The 13,761-nt window shown below is 38.0% G+C and overlaps 1 protein-coding gene across 4 annotated transcripts in view; it reads right to left on the bottom strand.

The window, feature by feature from the left end:
* The window catches only part of CFAP65 (cilia and flagella associated protein 65), a 47,844-nt gene that overhangs the window by 14,269 nt on the left and 19,814 nt on the right, over positions 1-13,761 (bottom strand). For all 4 annotated transcript variants that reach the window (XR_007951654.1, XM_051983529.1, XM_051983528.1 and 1 more), the window contains 7 exons: positions 13,500-13,745; positions 12,749-12,973; positions 11,982-12,140; positions 9,234-9,399; positions 5,152-5,280; positions 3,592-3,805; positions 3,080-3,208 (listed from right to left, as the gene is read on the bottom strand). Coding sequence is in view for 3 of the 4 variants with exons in the window: in XM_051983529.1 (XP_051839489.1) it covers positions 3,080-3,208; positions 3,592-3,805; positions 5,152-5,280; positions 9,234-9,399; positions 11,982-12,140; positions 12,749-12,973; positions 13,500-13,745 (1,268 nt within the window). In the remaining variant the exon portion in view is untranslated. The remainder of the gene's footprint in view (positions 1-3,079; positions 3,209-3,591; positions 3,806-5,151; positions 5,281-9,233; positions 9,400-11,981; positions 12,141-12,748; positions 12,974-13,499; positions 13,746-13,761) is intronic.

Genomic DNA, 13,761 nt, shown 5'->3' with positions numbered 1-13,761 from the left:
TGGAAAAGGCAAAATCAAATTTCTTGAACATTTACAATATGCCTACTGAGCTTGAGGTACCATGAAATGTGCTGAAAACATAAAATGGAAACCAGTAACAAAAACAAAAAGTTGAAAAGTTTGGAAAAAAACCAAGCTTATTACATTCTACTGGGAAGTTGTGACAGAGACATTCTGTCTATGAAGACAGAAATGGAAGATCTTAAGATAAAATTACAGTTGCATTAGTTCTTGATGAAGAAATGAAATGGGGAACAGGCAAGAATTTTGTAAACAACATTTTCCATTGAATCACATCTTAATAGTCATATAGACTGAAAAGTACTTAACTTAAATCTATTGTGCTCATTGTTTGTTACGGTATCTTTTTTAAGTCCTATTTTATAGAAAATGCCACCATGAAAGCTCTCCCTTCTCAGTGTTTTCCTCTCATTCGTCCACAGAAAACATCCATAATTACTTGAAAGAGCCAATAACAAAGATAAAGAGATAATTTGGTTTGATGAAATATATAAAGTGAAGCATAAAAGTAGCAGCTTTATGCTAGCCACAATGTTTGCTCTAGTCATGGAGGACAGAGTCTAAATAGAAGAGGGGTTTCCTGACTGATGAAGTCATTCAAATAGTACCATTTATGAATCACTTTGTTTTGATGGCTTCAAGCCCTAGGAGATATCAGAGTTTTCTAAATGAGATGCATAATCATGCAAAAGAGTTGATCCACTGGCACAAATGAAGAAAGACTACCTAATATCTATCTTGTGATATGAAGTTCATTAGTCCATGTTGCCAGTTGTTTTGACCTTTGTCTTGGCAATGAACTTTGATGACTCTGGAGGAGAGAATGAGGTCGATAACTTTGTCACAACTCTGCCTTACTCATATCCAATTCATTCATCAATCATCCTCATGATGTCATTTATTCTTTTTGAGAATGAAGAATGGACAACATTTTGCACAGACACTACAGAAGGACAATGCATTGAACCCAGAACTAAATGGGAAAAGTGTAAACTAAGTTGCATTTGAGAAACTGCTTGGAAATTTCAATAAATATCAAATTTCACCCAGATGCAAACTAATTTTTTGAAACTGTAAAACATGGACTATCATGTTTTTCAAAGAATTCAAGTCGACAATTCAGAAGTGCCTGGTCATCATGAGTAGACTTGAACATTGCCACTGTGAAAAACTGTTTACAAGTGTTACAATATAAACAGTCAGAGACAAGAATCACTTGAAAAGGAGGTTGATTTGGGGAAGAACATGGATGAGAGCCACACAGAATGAAGAGACATGAAGGTTTTGTGAACAGCAATGAGGTAGGGAATACCCATACTCAATGATGAGATCAAAAATCACTTAAAGAACTGAATTTGATGTTGGTCCAAAAATGAACAGAAATAGTCTATAAACATTTATAAAATACCTACAATGTGAGTGGCACCATATGCTGTGTACTAGGGGTCCAAAGAAAAGTCAAAAACAGTCCCTAATTCCAAGTTCACAGAGCAATGAGAACATGGACATTTTCTTAACAGAGGAGCAAACATCTCTAAGAAGAGAGATAACAGATGAGCTGATGAAGGGGACAAGGAAGTAGTAATTACATACCAACTCTCTTTTCCCTTTCTGTTTCAACTTTGCTCTGTGACTGAAACTATTTACCAGGCAGTGACTTGACTTGGGAGTGGGAAGTTGTTAGTGGGCAGCAATCAGCAGGTCTTGTGGCAGAGATAAGGGGATGCCAAAATACCCAGGTAACTTGTTTCTTCTTATTCCCATAGACTTTGGACAGAAGATGCCATTTATATCCAGAAAAGGCACTATGAAGACTGAATTCTGTGTTCACTTCTTTTTTTTTTCTTTTTTTCTCTCCCATGGTTTTCTCCCTTTGCTCTGATTTTTCTCTCCCAACATGATTTAAAAGGCAATGTGTAATTTAATTTTTTTAACTGAGGCAATTGGGGTTAAGTGACTTGCCCAGGGTCACACAGCCAAGAAGTGTTAAGTGTCTGAGGCTAGATTTGAACTCAGGTCCTCTTGACTTCAGGGTTGGTGCTCTTTCCACTGAGTCACTTGGCTGTGTAATTTAAATGTGTAATTTAAAAAAAAGAAGAAAATACCCAAGTAATTTGTCAATAAAAACTGGCCCATGTGCCATCTTTAACTTATATAACTCTTGTTTTCATTTAGGACAAGAGTTATTTCTGAAACAGAATCCTAGTATTTTTTAAGATTATAGCTAAAGAGGAAATCTGACTGTTCTAGGGACGAAAAGTTACAGATGAAGATGCAGGAGCTATACTAAGCAGAATTCATGATCAGATAAACATATGTAACATGATTAACTACATTTACATTTCTGAAACAACTCATGCAATTATGTAGACCTTGAAAAAACAGGGAATACTGGAGCTGAATAAGATCTTTACCAATAGAACATCCAAGCTATTACACATCAAATGAAATCCTGTATCAGTTAGTGACCAATTTCTATCAATTTTACCACCAAAGGTCCTTCCTTCTTAAAAACTATAAAAATAGGGGTAGAGGAGAGAACAATCATCCTTTTCTGTACATCCTACCATCATCAGTTTGGCCTTTTCTATGGACTCCCAATATCTGTCCTGAGTACAGGAGAACTGATGCATGGGGCTTCCGAGAGCAGAATAGGTGAGGGTAGAAAATTTAGACATTTTACTAATCAAAAGTATAATATGGATTATATAAAACTCATTTAATACAGCCCCTACATTTGTATTTTAAGCAGGTGACAGGACTATATCTGAAAGACTCGTGTTAAGGTTACCAAAAAAAAAAAAAAAAAAACAAAGAAGGAAATAAGTTCTATACGCAGAAACACTGGCTGATCATGAACTTGAGGAGATGTCTTCCTGAGAGTCCTCTCCTTGTGTTTCATCATAATGGCACTTAGGTTACTGGCCTTCTAAGCCAGCCTCTCTATTTTTCCCACTGTTCTGGTTTCACCACCCTTCCAGATTCCAATGTAGACTTCACTCTATTTCTGTTTATCTAACCTTGGTCTCCCAGTTCCCTCCTCCAGTGTTGGCCATACCAGTTCAAAGGTACCACGCCACTGTTCTTCAGCAACAGGAACACCACTGAAGGCTCAGATCCAATGGGTGAAGCCCCAAAATTGAAATCAAGCCTCAAAGGAGTGAAGAAGGAGGGAATCCTGTTTGTGCTATATTGAGGAGAGAAAGCAGGAAAGTCATGAAAAGAGGACCAGAAAAACTCAGAAGGATCATTCACCCGAGATCCACATGACTAGCTCATCCATGGGGAGTGGCCCAGAAACTGCTCTGGATTCTGGACGTCCTTTTATTCCACTGGGGTTCATAAGAGGAGATTCCTGAGAATACGCAGTCCCAGGACTAGAAGGCTGAGGCATCTTATAACAGAGCAAGAGGGGACATGCAAAGAAGGACCAGCAAGCATATTCATGGAGACAGAGTAAAGTTCTCCAGAAATTCCACTTCAATCATTATTCCATTCCCATCTCATCTTCTATGTCCTAACCAGTGGAACCCTGCCCTTCTACTTCCACACAGGTAGCCATCCCCTTACCTGTGTCGGGTGGGCACCTTATAGGTAAGTTCCCAGGAGGTGGGGTCCCGCTCCAGGTAGTTGTTGAGAGTTTCTAAGGAGAGGAGCTGCCATAAATGCTGGCGAGTGATGCCCCCAGCACTGCCAGTTGCACAGGCATCCACAATTGAGAGGGTTGGGTACACCCCCATCATTGTTACCTTGCATAGTACCTCCTTAGCTCTATATTTACTTTCTGAAGAAGAAGAAAAGAAGTTAAGGAGAGCAGAAGTCTCTTTGCCTAAAAAAAGGTGCTACATTTAATGTCAGACCACCAGGATGTAATTCTAGTTCTAACCCTAACTATCTATGTGATTATAGATCCTTCCCTTCTTGAATCTTAATTTCTTATTCTACCAAATGATGGGTTATATAAAATGATCTCTGAAATCCCTCCCAGTGCTGGAATTTTGTTCTATATTCTTTTCCTGGTAAATCTTACAAGATCCACTTCTCCTTGGTACTCATACCTCATTGGTACCCTTTGCCCCTTTTGATTGGAAGATGGAGAAATGAATTTCTCACCTTCATCTAAGGAGGGGACAACAAAGGACAAACATTTCACTTCTACTTCCCTTGCCCATTTTAGACTTCTTGAACTTTTCCACAAATCACTCACAAACATACCTTGCTTTCTTTTATGTGTCTCTTCCCCAATTAGATTATAAGCTGCTTGAGGGGAGAATCTTTTCTTATTTGTATCCACAGTGCTAGGCATATAGTAGGTGCCACATTTTTTGATCACTGATTGAATAGCAACCTATACAGTCTACATTTCCCTGGTATTCTACTCTTGAAAATGAAAGCTATATAAAATAAGAGAAATGGCTTACATTTGCATAGGACCATTTTTTTTTGCATTTTAATAGCATTTTATGGTACTTTACAAATACCATAAGCCATTATTTCATTGTAAAGTAGATGTAGTTAACTATTTTACAAATAGGTAAACAGATCCAGAAAAGCATAGTGAGTTACCTAATGTCACACAGCAAATTAGGGGCAGAAACAGTCTTTCCCCTGTTCAGGATTATGCCTAAATGTGAAACATAGAAAGCCTGTAAAGGGTTAAAGGGGACTGTACCATTAAAGGGGGGGGCAGTTCTCTGAAAGTCCCCACAGCTGTGAGTCATAATACATTTGAAGGAATTGGAAAATCAGCCTTTCCTGGTGCAGATATTGCTTGTGAATTGGGAATGAAATAAATTGAAGGTAAGAGGGAGGAGGAGGAAGGTCAGAGAATGCAACTGCCTCTCAGTCTCCTTGTATCGTTATCATCCTCTCATCTTATTCTGCTTGTCAGAATTAGATCCCCAGCAGCTACTAGCGAGTGGCTCCAGTAACATTCCCCCTCTGACCTATATTCTTACTGTACATTTCAATATCCCATGATCACTAGGCTGTACAGACATACCCACAATCTTTTACTTGTACCTTCTTCTACACTTTGCTAATTTGAATCCCCATCAAAACAATGTAAGCACTTGTCTCTCTTCCTCCCCACCTTCTCTATCTCTGTCTCTGTCTTTCAATATTCAGTACCATCACGGGTGAGGATGGAGTATCTGATGGTCCAAATGTACTGTAGGCGCCGAGTGGGGCAGGCGGTAAGGCAGATGGTTTCTTGTGACCGGGCAGGCAGCGTTCCCTCCATTTTGTCCATTTTCAGAGCTGCCCAGAAAGGAAAGAAAGATGAGTAGGCAAGTGTGGCTGCCTTTCCTCTTCCCCACCCCGTATTCAACTATGTCCAATACTTAGTTCTTCTCCCCTACTCCTTATCCCCACATATCCAGGTCCACTAGAGAACTGGAGAATACTTCAATTTATCTATGATATCTCCATGTGGATACTTCCTCCAGTAGGGCAGATTGCAACCCATTTTCTTATATTTTCTAACATATATATGTATCCTCCTATAATCCATATCCTCTCTGCACAGAGAATCCACCCACTGTGCTGAAGGGAAGGGGAAGCATTTTAACATTACATGGATGTAGAAGATGAGTCTGTCTCATTCTCCTTGCATAACTAAGCCACTTTTTTCCCATTATTAAATCTCTTTGAAATATCTCATGCTGCTTCTTGCTCATAATTCATCACTGGAAAAATGCTGGTCTATTTGCTTCTCAAAAAAGTCTTTGCATTGCCCTTTGAGACACTTCAAGTTTTTCGTTCTTTGGAGATGTTTCATGACTTACAGTCAGTATGGAGGAATATCAAGCTTAAAAGGTGATTTTTTTTGTTTCAGGGAAATGCTTGAGGTAATTAAAAGTTCTCAGTCACTTTCCATATTCAATTCTGAACTGAGTTTATTCTCTCTCCATCTGTAAAGTCTGTCCAACACTGATGGACCAGTTTTATGAGATATTCACAGACCCATATATCATTTGGGTAGTAAGAATTCATCCACTTGTTTTTTCTTATGTGAATATTTATGATGAATTCTTCTGAGTGACATATCAAAATACTGCGGAAGGTACCAGGGGCTTGATGTAGTCAGTGCAGTGTCATCTGCAAAGAGGACCTTGAAACCTTTTTCCATGTGGCCTTTGCACGTAATTCTCCAGGACCAGCCTGAACTTTGAGTTAGCACACATTTTCCTATTTTATAGCTTAATTATTCATATGTATAATTAGGATGGGGGGAGAATTCCCATTCTTGAAGGAGATACCTTGTTAGAAAAAAGCTTTTAAAGTGATTTTTTTACTCTTATCAAATTCAATGATTTTTGTAGAAAATAAAAAATGAGCATAACAGAATCTTGCATTTTATGCAATTTTGTCAATTGCAAGTTCTGTAAAAATTCTGAAAAAACAAAAAGTTCTGAGACAAGATGTATAAAGGAACTTGAGTACACAGAGAAGCCATCAAGCAACTTAGATTTTTTTAAAAAAGATATATACAAATATGGAAGGTCATTATAAATTAGAAAATATGTCTCTGAAGGAACTGTAGCTGCTGAAAACTAAAGACACCAAAAAGAGGTGTGTGCAGTTTAAAAGCTATGTAACAGGTGTGGATTGTCTCGGAGAGTGTCATCCCTTGAGACATGTGCATATATCTACCAGCCTGATTTCAATGCAAGTAACTATGTGAAGTCTTGGGGTTAGAGGGTGGGATGTGGAGAGTTCCTGACCATGATAACTCAGGTGTTATTCTGTGATGGTCTTCAAATGATCAGTCAAATAAGGTGGCTTGATGACTCAGGAAACCCAGAACTGAGTGTCCATACTTCCCTTTATGGCTATGAGGCAATACTATTTCAAGCTGCCTTTATGAGCCAGATTGGGATAATTATGAGCCTTATTTGGGTTTGAGTCTTATTTGCTACACAGCCATAATACAAGTGGCCACCTGTGTATGGATGTTTATCATGATGTAAGAAAAAACTTCCAATAATATGTCACTTATAAAGTACCTCAGGAAGTACTGGATTCTTCCTTATTGAAGGACTTCAAGAAGAGGCTAGATTATTTGTTGGGTGTATTATTCATGTATAGCATAAAAAGCCTCTCAAATTCCTTCCATTTCCCAGATTCCTAATGTCTTCAATGTGTTTATAGATTATTATAAATCAAATCTGATACTGGGCATACAAAGGTGGCAAAATATAGCCCATGCTGTAAAAGATCTCATTAATTAAAATACGGTAGAAATGAGAAAATAGACATGCATGGGATAGTATGATATCTTCTTGGTCACCTTTATTTGGAAAGTAATAGTATACATATTTTTCCTAATAATTCTATAGCTTTACTTCTTTCATGTATCTTTGAGAACAACCTCTTATTACCCTCAACATTGTTACTTCCACCACAGATAATCATTATGTGCACTTGTACTAATCCAATTCCTTTTCTATTTTTGCTTATTTATCCCCTCCAGAGTTAATGATGTTAAGAGTTCAAATGTGATCGCTTCATTGAGACTGATAGAGAAAACAGTTTGTTATAGAAATATTGAATAATCTTTTTATTTTTTCTTTTGTTCTCCTAGTTTCATTATTGATGTTCTGACTTAATTGGCTCTCAAGCCAACCTGATTTTTCCTTCTAACATTTCTGAGCATTTTATGATATTATTCACAGTTTTTAACTATTCCAACAATTTAAACTATTTTCCAAAAGGTGTTATAAACAAGTTTATGTTCAAAACTATTATGTGCTTGACTACCATAACTCTCTTCTTGGCAAGGAAATCGAATATTTGCTGATTAGAGCCTCTTTTGGTTTTATTGTGGTTATTCACATCAATTAAACTTTAGGATATGGTGACAACCTGTGCTAATGTTTGTTCTTCTTTCTATTTCCCATTTTAGGGTCAGCAGTTTATTTAAATAGGTCAGGTTGTAGTTGCATAAATTGTAACTCCTCTCCAATTTGATTTTGATCTTTGTTCTACCAAGAGGATGGTCTAGCTTGGAAATGATTCCCATATTGATAACCAATTATTCTCATCTACTAAAACATAATCTATTTCATTTTTTGGTGACATTATTTGGTGGTTGTCAGGTCCAGCACATCAATTATCTTTTCTTGAAGAAATTGTCCATAATCTCATATTTCTGCATAGTTAAAAAACTTTGGGCCTCTTTCCCTTTTTTAAAAAAGTTTGATCCATATGTCCAACATATTTTCTCAGTCCAGCTTGAAGCACAATCTTGCATTTAAGTTGTTCATTCTCAATGTGCATATTGATTTATTTTATAGGGTTTTACCAAATTCTGATTTCCTATCTTCTCATTTTTGCAATGGATGTTGGATACAAAGCCACAATTATTTTTGTGGTAGTCTTTTTTTTTCTTTCTATTTTTTTGGCTTTTGCTCATTTAGGGCATAGCAAGGTGAGATAGCCTAGTGTTCTATTAAATTACATGTGTTATTCTTTTCAGAAACACAATTAAAGTAACAGAGCCTATTCCCTATTTTCCTCTTTAGGAAAACTATAATATCCTTCCATTTAACTTTAACTTCTTTCAATCTTCTGGCTTCACATTTCATAGGTGAGAATATTAAAAATGAATATGATTCAATTACTCCAGCAATACAATCATTAGTAGAGTGTCAATAAATTAATATTAATGTTTATGGATGATGGGAAAATGATGATTCTTTTCCCATTTTATTGCTAAAACTTCACAGTTGAAGGAAGAAATTCAGTGATTGAAGGCTATTTTGTATCTTTCTTGGTTTGCCATGGCCAAAGAATTCATCACTTAGTGACTAGTTTACTAGTGATGAGCTTCTTTATATTAAAATGGCTGATTCTCAGGAAGTAGATTATAGTAGACTATTGTTGAGCTTGCTTGAAACTGTTCCAGCACATTTGAACCAGGAAGAGCTTGAATTCTGTCCATATAAGCCATGATGAGATTTAAAAGTAGATTTTGTGGAGAACCAACCAGAAGAGAAGAGCTCAAAATGAACCTTCTACCTCCTTTTCTCCAAAATGATGAGACCATTCCCTTTTGACTCCTATGAATGGGCAATGGACTAAACCTACGGTTAGTAGTCTGTGCTCTGAATGCAAACACTATTAGTCCCTCAACTCAGCCTCTGTGTGTTGTGCCCCAGCCCAGTGGGTTCCCTGTGCAAGGGAATGTCATGGTGCTCAGGTCTCCATACCAATTGGGTCACTTTCCACCTCTTCTGGATCACAAGGCCCTTTCATTGTCTGCTCCACAAACAGGCGGTAGGGAAGGGCACAGTTCCCATTATTCAGCAGGACCAGGTCTTTCCTCTGCTCACTGTCCACGAGCACATTCCCAAAATCCAGCTCTTTTTCTTTTGCCTAGGGCCCCAAACCCAATCCATGCAGAGAATTCTTTTAGTAAACTTTGGAGATGTTCTCATAGAAAAGAGCCTCCCCAAATACAGAGGTAAACAATTCTTTCCCACTCTGAAGGAGGAGATCCTTCCCAAAGCTAGAACATGGTAGCTGTAGGTCTTGGGAAAAGAGGTACCACTCCAGGCACCGATGATATCTAAGTAACAAGCCCTTACTTAAAATCTTATCTTGAGAGCAGGATTCAGAAATAACAGCTCACACTTATCCAGTCTTTTAAGGTTTACAAAGCATTAACTGTGTCATTACAAGACGGCAGAATAAGGGAAGAAATTGCCTGAGCTCTCCCAAATTCTCCTTCAAACAAATTAAAATAATGCCTCAAGTTGAATTCTGGAGTGAAAGAACTAAGAAAAGGATGGGGTGAAACAATTTTCACCCCAAGATAACTTAGAAGTTTTATAGGAAAGATCTGTTTCATTGATGTGAGAATAGAACTGTTTAGTGCAGGCATCCCAGCAAGGCAGCAGTGAGATCCTGTGCTCCTGCAGCTCTGCCCAGCTAGTCAGTGCGGACCTTGGAGACCGCTGCAACAGTGACAGCAGTGACTACCAGAACTCTCAGCTCACAGATGGTAAAGGGACCAGACAACAGAACAGAAGATTACAGGAGACACTTTGCTGGTATTTGGTGCAAGACTGCTTTATTGCCCAAACAGGGACCCAGGTTATAGATCTGGGTCACCATCTCAGGATGAGGAGGAATTCTAGGACACTAGGATGCAACCCCAGGGAAGTAGAGATCCTGGTTACTGATCCAGAAAGAAAAGTGTGTTTATGGTTGTTCACAGACCAGCACAAGGTCAGGCGAGCAATGCTCAAATCCTTCCTTAAATAGAAGAACTAAACTGAAAACTTATAGACCCCCAGAACTAGCTCTGAAGACAGCTGCACAAAAAAAAATGAACCTTGGGACAATGCCCCCTCCACCACAGAAGCAGAGCTTAATTTTTACATAAAAAACTATACCAGGAAAAAAAGTAAAAAAAAAAAAACCCACTAGCCATTAAAAGTCACTATGATTACAGGAAAGATCAAAACACAAACTCAATAGTGGGAAACAGTGTCAAAATGGCTACATGTGAACTCTCCAAGAAAAAAAAATATGAATTTGGTGTCAGCTCCAAAAGAAACTGGGAGAATTCAAAAGGAGATTTTAAAAAGAAAAGTGAAAAAAATATTGAGAAAAGAAATGAGATCATTATGAAAATAATTATGATAATTATTGATAATTATGAAAAAATAATCAACAGCTTGGTAAATAAACACACACAAAAATGGACAAAGATGTACAAAAATTCTCTAAAGAAAACAATTCCTTAAAAAAATAGAACTGACCTCAAAGAAAGGGAGTTAAGAAAGCTCACTGAACTAAAAAGAACTGGACTAGTGAAAGCTAATGACTTCATGAGACATCAAACAACAAAATCAAAAGAATGAAAAATAAAAGAAAATATGAAATATCTCTCATTGGAAGAACAAATTACCTGAAAAATAAATCAAGGAGGAATATTTTAAGGATTATTGGACTCCTTGAGTTAAGAGCCCAGAAACATTGACTGGATAATGAAAGTATATAAAAGTATTTTTTTGGGAAATTTTTTTAGTACATTACAGGAAAAGACAGTTATCTATATATTTAAGTGACACTGTTTTGGGGACCTGAGGAATTTAGAAAATTAACTTTAAATAAAATAAAGTACTTTGGTTTTCTATCTAAAAAATAAAGGCCCTATGGAACAATATTTCAAGAAATTATCAAAGAAAATAGCCCTGATATCCTAGAACCAGGGGAGAAAATAGAAATTTAAAAAAATCCACCAATCACATACTGAAAGAGATCTCAAATATTATATTATATATTATCATATTATTGAATTATAATATAAATTCCAGAGCTCCCAGGTCAAGGAGAGAATACTGCAAGCAGCCAGAAACAATTCAAATATCATGGTGCCATAGTCAGAATTACACAGGATATAATAGCTTCTACATCATAGGTTTAGAATATGATAGAAAGGCAAAAGGAGGATTATGAGCTAGTTTTACCTGCTTGGCAAAACTGAACATAATCCAAGAGTAAATGGATATTTAATGAAATAGAGCACTTTTAAGTATTTCTGATAAAAAAGGCCAGAACTGAATAGAAAAATTGGTTTTCAAATACAAGATTCAAAAGAAATATCAAAAGGTAAACATGAGAGAAAACATAAGGGATTCAAAAAGGTCAAATTGTTTACACTCTTACATGGAAGGTGACACAACTCGTAAGAACTTTGTCATTATTAGGGCAGTTAGGAGGAGCATGCATAGACCGAGAATGAGGTTGTGAGTTAACTATAATGGACTGATATTAAAAAAAAAACCCATAAATTAAGGGGTGAAAAAGAGGGATACACTGGAAAATAATATCATAGGATAAATTATCTCACATGAAAGAGATGTGAAAGAGCTGTTACAGTGAAGGAGAAGATGAGAAGGTGTATCTTGAGTGAGGCAAAAAAAGGAATCTAAGGGAAGGATACTCACAGTAATGAAGCCCTTAATGCCCTCCCCAATTACTCGAAGGAGGTAGTGAGTTGTTGGGGAAGGAGAATAGCCAGAAGAAACTCTTGCATCCCATCCCCACAGGACAACCCGAATCAGGTACTTGGTTTCATAAGAGGGGGTGAAGGTCCATGTATGAATCTGAAATTACAGGATGACCACATGCACATAGTTTCATAGAATCTTTCCTAATTGCCTTCTGAGAGCTTTCCAACTTATGAACTCCAATATACAGCTCTTATAGTCTAAAACACTTCACACAAGGTATTTTACTTTATAAAATGTTTCATTTTCCTTAACTAGACTAATCCCCAAGAGAGTGGGGAAAATGTTGGTCTTAGACCTTTTTGCATCACAACAATTTAACAAAATGTGAGGCACATAGCAGGTGATTAAGAAATGTTTGTTGGTGTTATTATTGACTCTGGGGACTCATATTCCCTCAGCTGAAGACTCTTGACATGCCTTTGGTCAACAAAAAGGGCAGAACAGGGAGTTCTGACAGGTCTTGCCTGCAGAGAGTTACCCTTCCTTTCTTCTCGGATCCATCCTTAGCAACTGGAATTCTTCCCCTCAGGAGCTCTGGGTCCTTCTTGACTTACCATCGCTTCCTGCATCACCCACCCCCTCTTTATCTCCATTTTTTTCTGCCATGTTCTAAAGTCAAATAAGGTGTAATAGTGGCTTTCCAGACTGAAACTAGTTTCCCAGACAATCTCTCAAAAGTGAAGAGGCAAGGCAGAACTCACCATAACTTCATTGGGCAAGATGATACCTTTGGAAGGCTGGACAGACACCACCTTGCTGTTGTGGTAGGCGTACCTCCATTCAAATGACAGGGTCAGGCGTGTGGTGTTTCGGATGGCAAAGGGGCTGGTGGAGGAGCCTCCCACATAAGTAGGCTTGAAATAGAGGATTTTGCCAGACTCCAGTTGAAGCTGTAGTGGTTCTTCCCGGCTCATCATCATGATGTCCTACGGATCCAGGAAAATGCAGTGTGGCCAAAGAGAGCTTCCCATCCCCCTCACTCTGCCAATGGGACAGATAGTCTTAACAACCTTGAATGAACTGGTTCCTGTAAGTGGGGAGTTGGGGTGGAGGAGAGCAAGGTATCTTTTCTCCCTTAATCACTTTTTGCCCCAGAGTTTCTCTCTCATTTTCTGACTCAGATCAACAAGTGAGGGGTAATACCTACAAGTTGTAGGCCCCTTGAAAAGTGTTAGGATACGGTCAGTAAGTAATTTGTTTTACTTGACTACAAATACTTGTTATTCCTTCTTCCTCTCTCCTTCCTTTTTATTCACACATATCACTCTGGGCCTCTTATTTATCCATGAAATTAAAGAGTTGGATTAGTGACCTCTAAAGTCCTTTCTAGCTCCACTATGTTATGCTTTGTTACACTGAGGAAACAGGAAAAGTAGAACAAGAGATATATGTGAATGGAGACACAGATCTGATAAGGCAATAGGTCCCCAGTCCCCTGTTCCTAGTCCCTACCTTGATGTACTTGGGACAGAAGTTGAACTGCAGGGTTAATGGGTGCTGTTTCCAAGGGACCCCCTTGGGGCAGGTGGAAAGGAGGAAGATCTGGCAGGCCCCAGGAAGGAGGAAGCCTGTGGTGGGTCGGAATGTGATGTCTGGACTGCTATTTGGCATCAGGTTGAAGGTGAACATCAAAGATCCGCTGTTGTAGAGCAATAAGGTACGATAACTTGTACTTTTGGAAGATACTGCAGGGAAGAGCTGAGGAGGAGAAAAC

This window comes from Antechinus flavipes, chromosome 3 (genome assembly GCF_016432865.1).
Source record: "Antechinus flavipes isolate AdamAnt ecotype Samford, QLD, Australia chromosome 3, AdamAnt_v2, whole genome shotgun sequence".
In the NCBI taxonomy this organism is placed as follows: Eukaryota; Metazoa; Chordata; class Mammalia; order Dasyuromorphia; family Dasyuridae; genus Antechinus; species Antechinus flavipes.
Note: the sequence above shows the minus strand (reverse complement) of the source record. Positions and strands in the feature narration are given on the sequence as shown.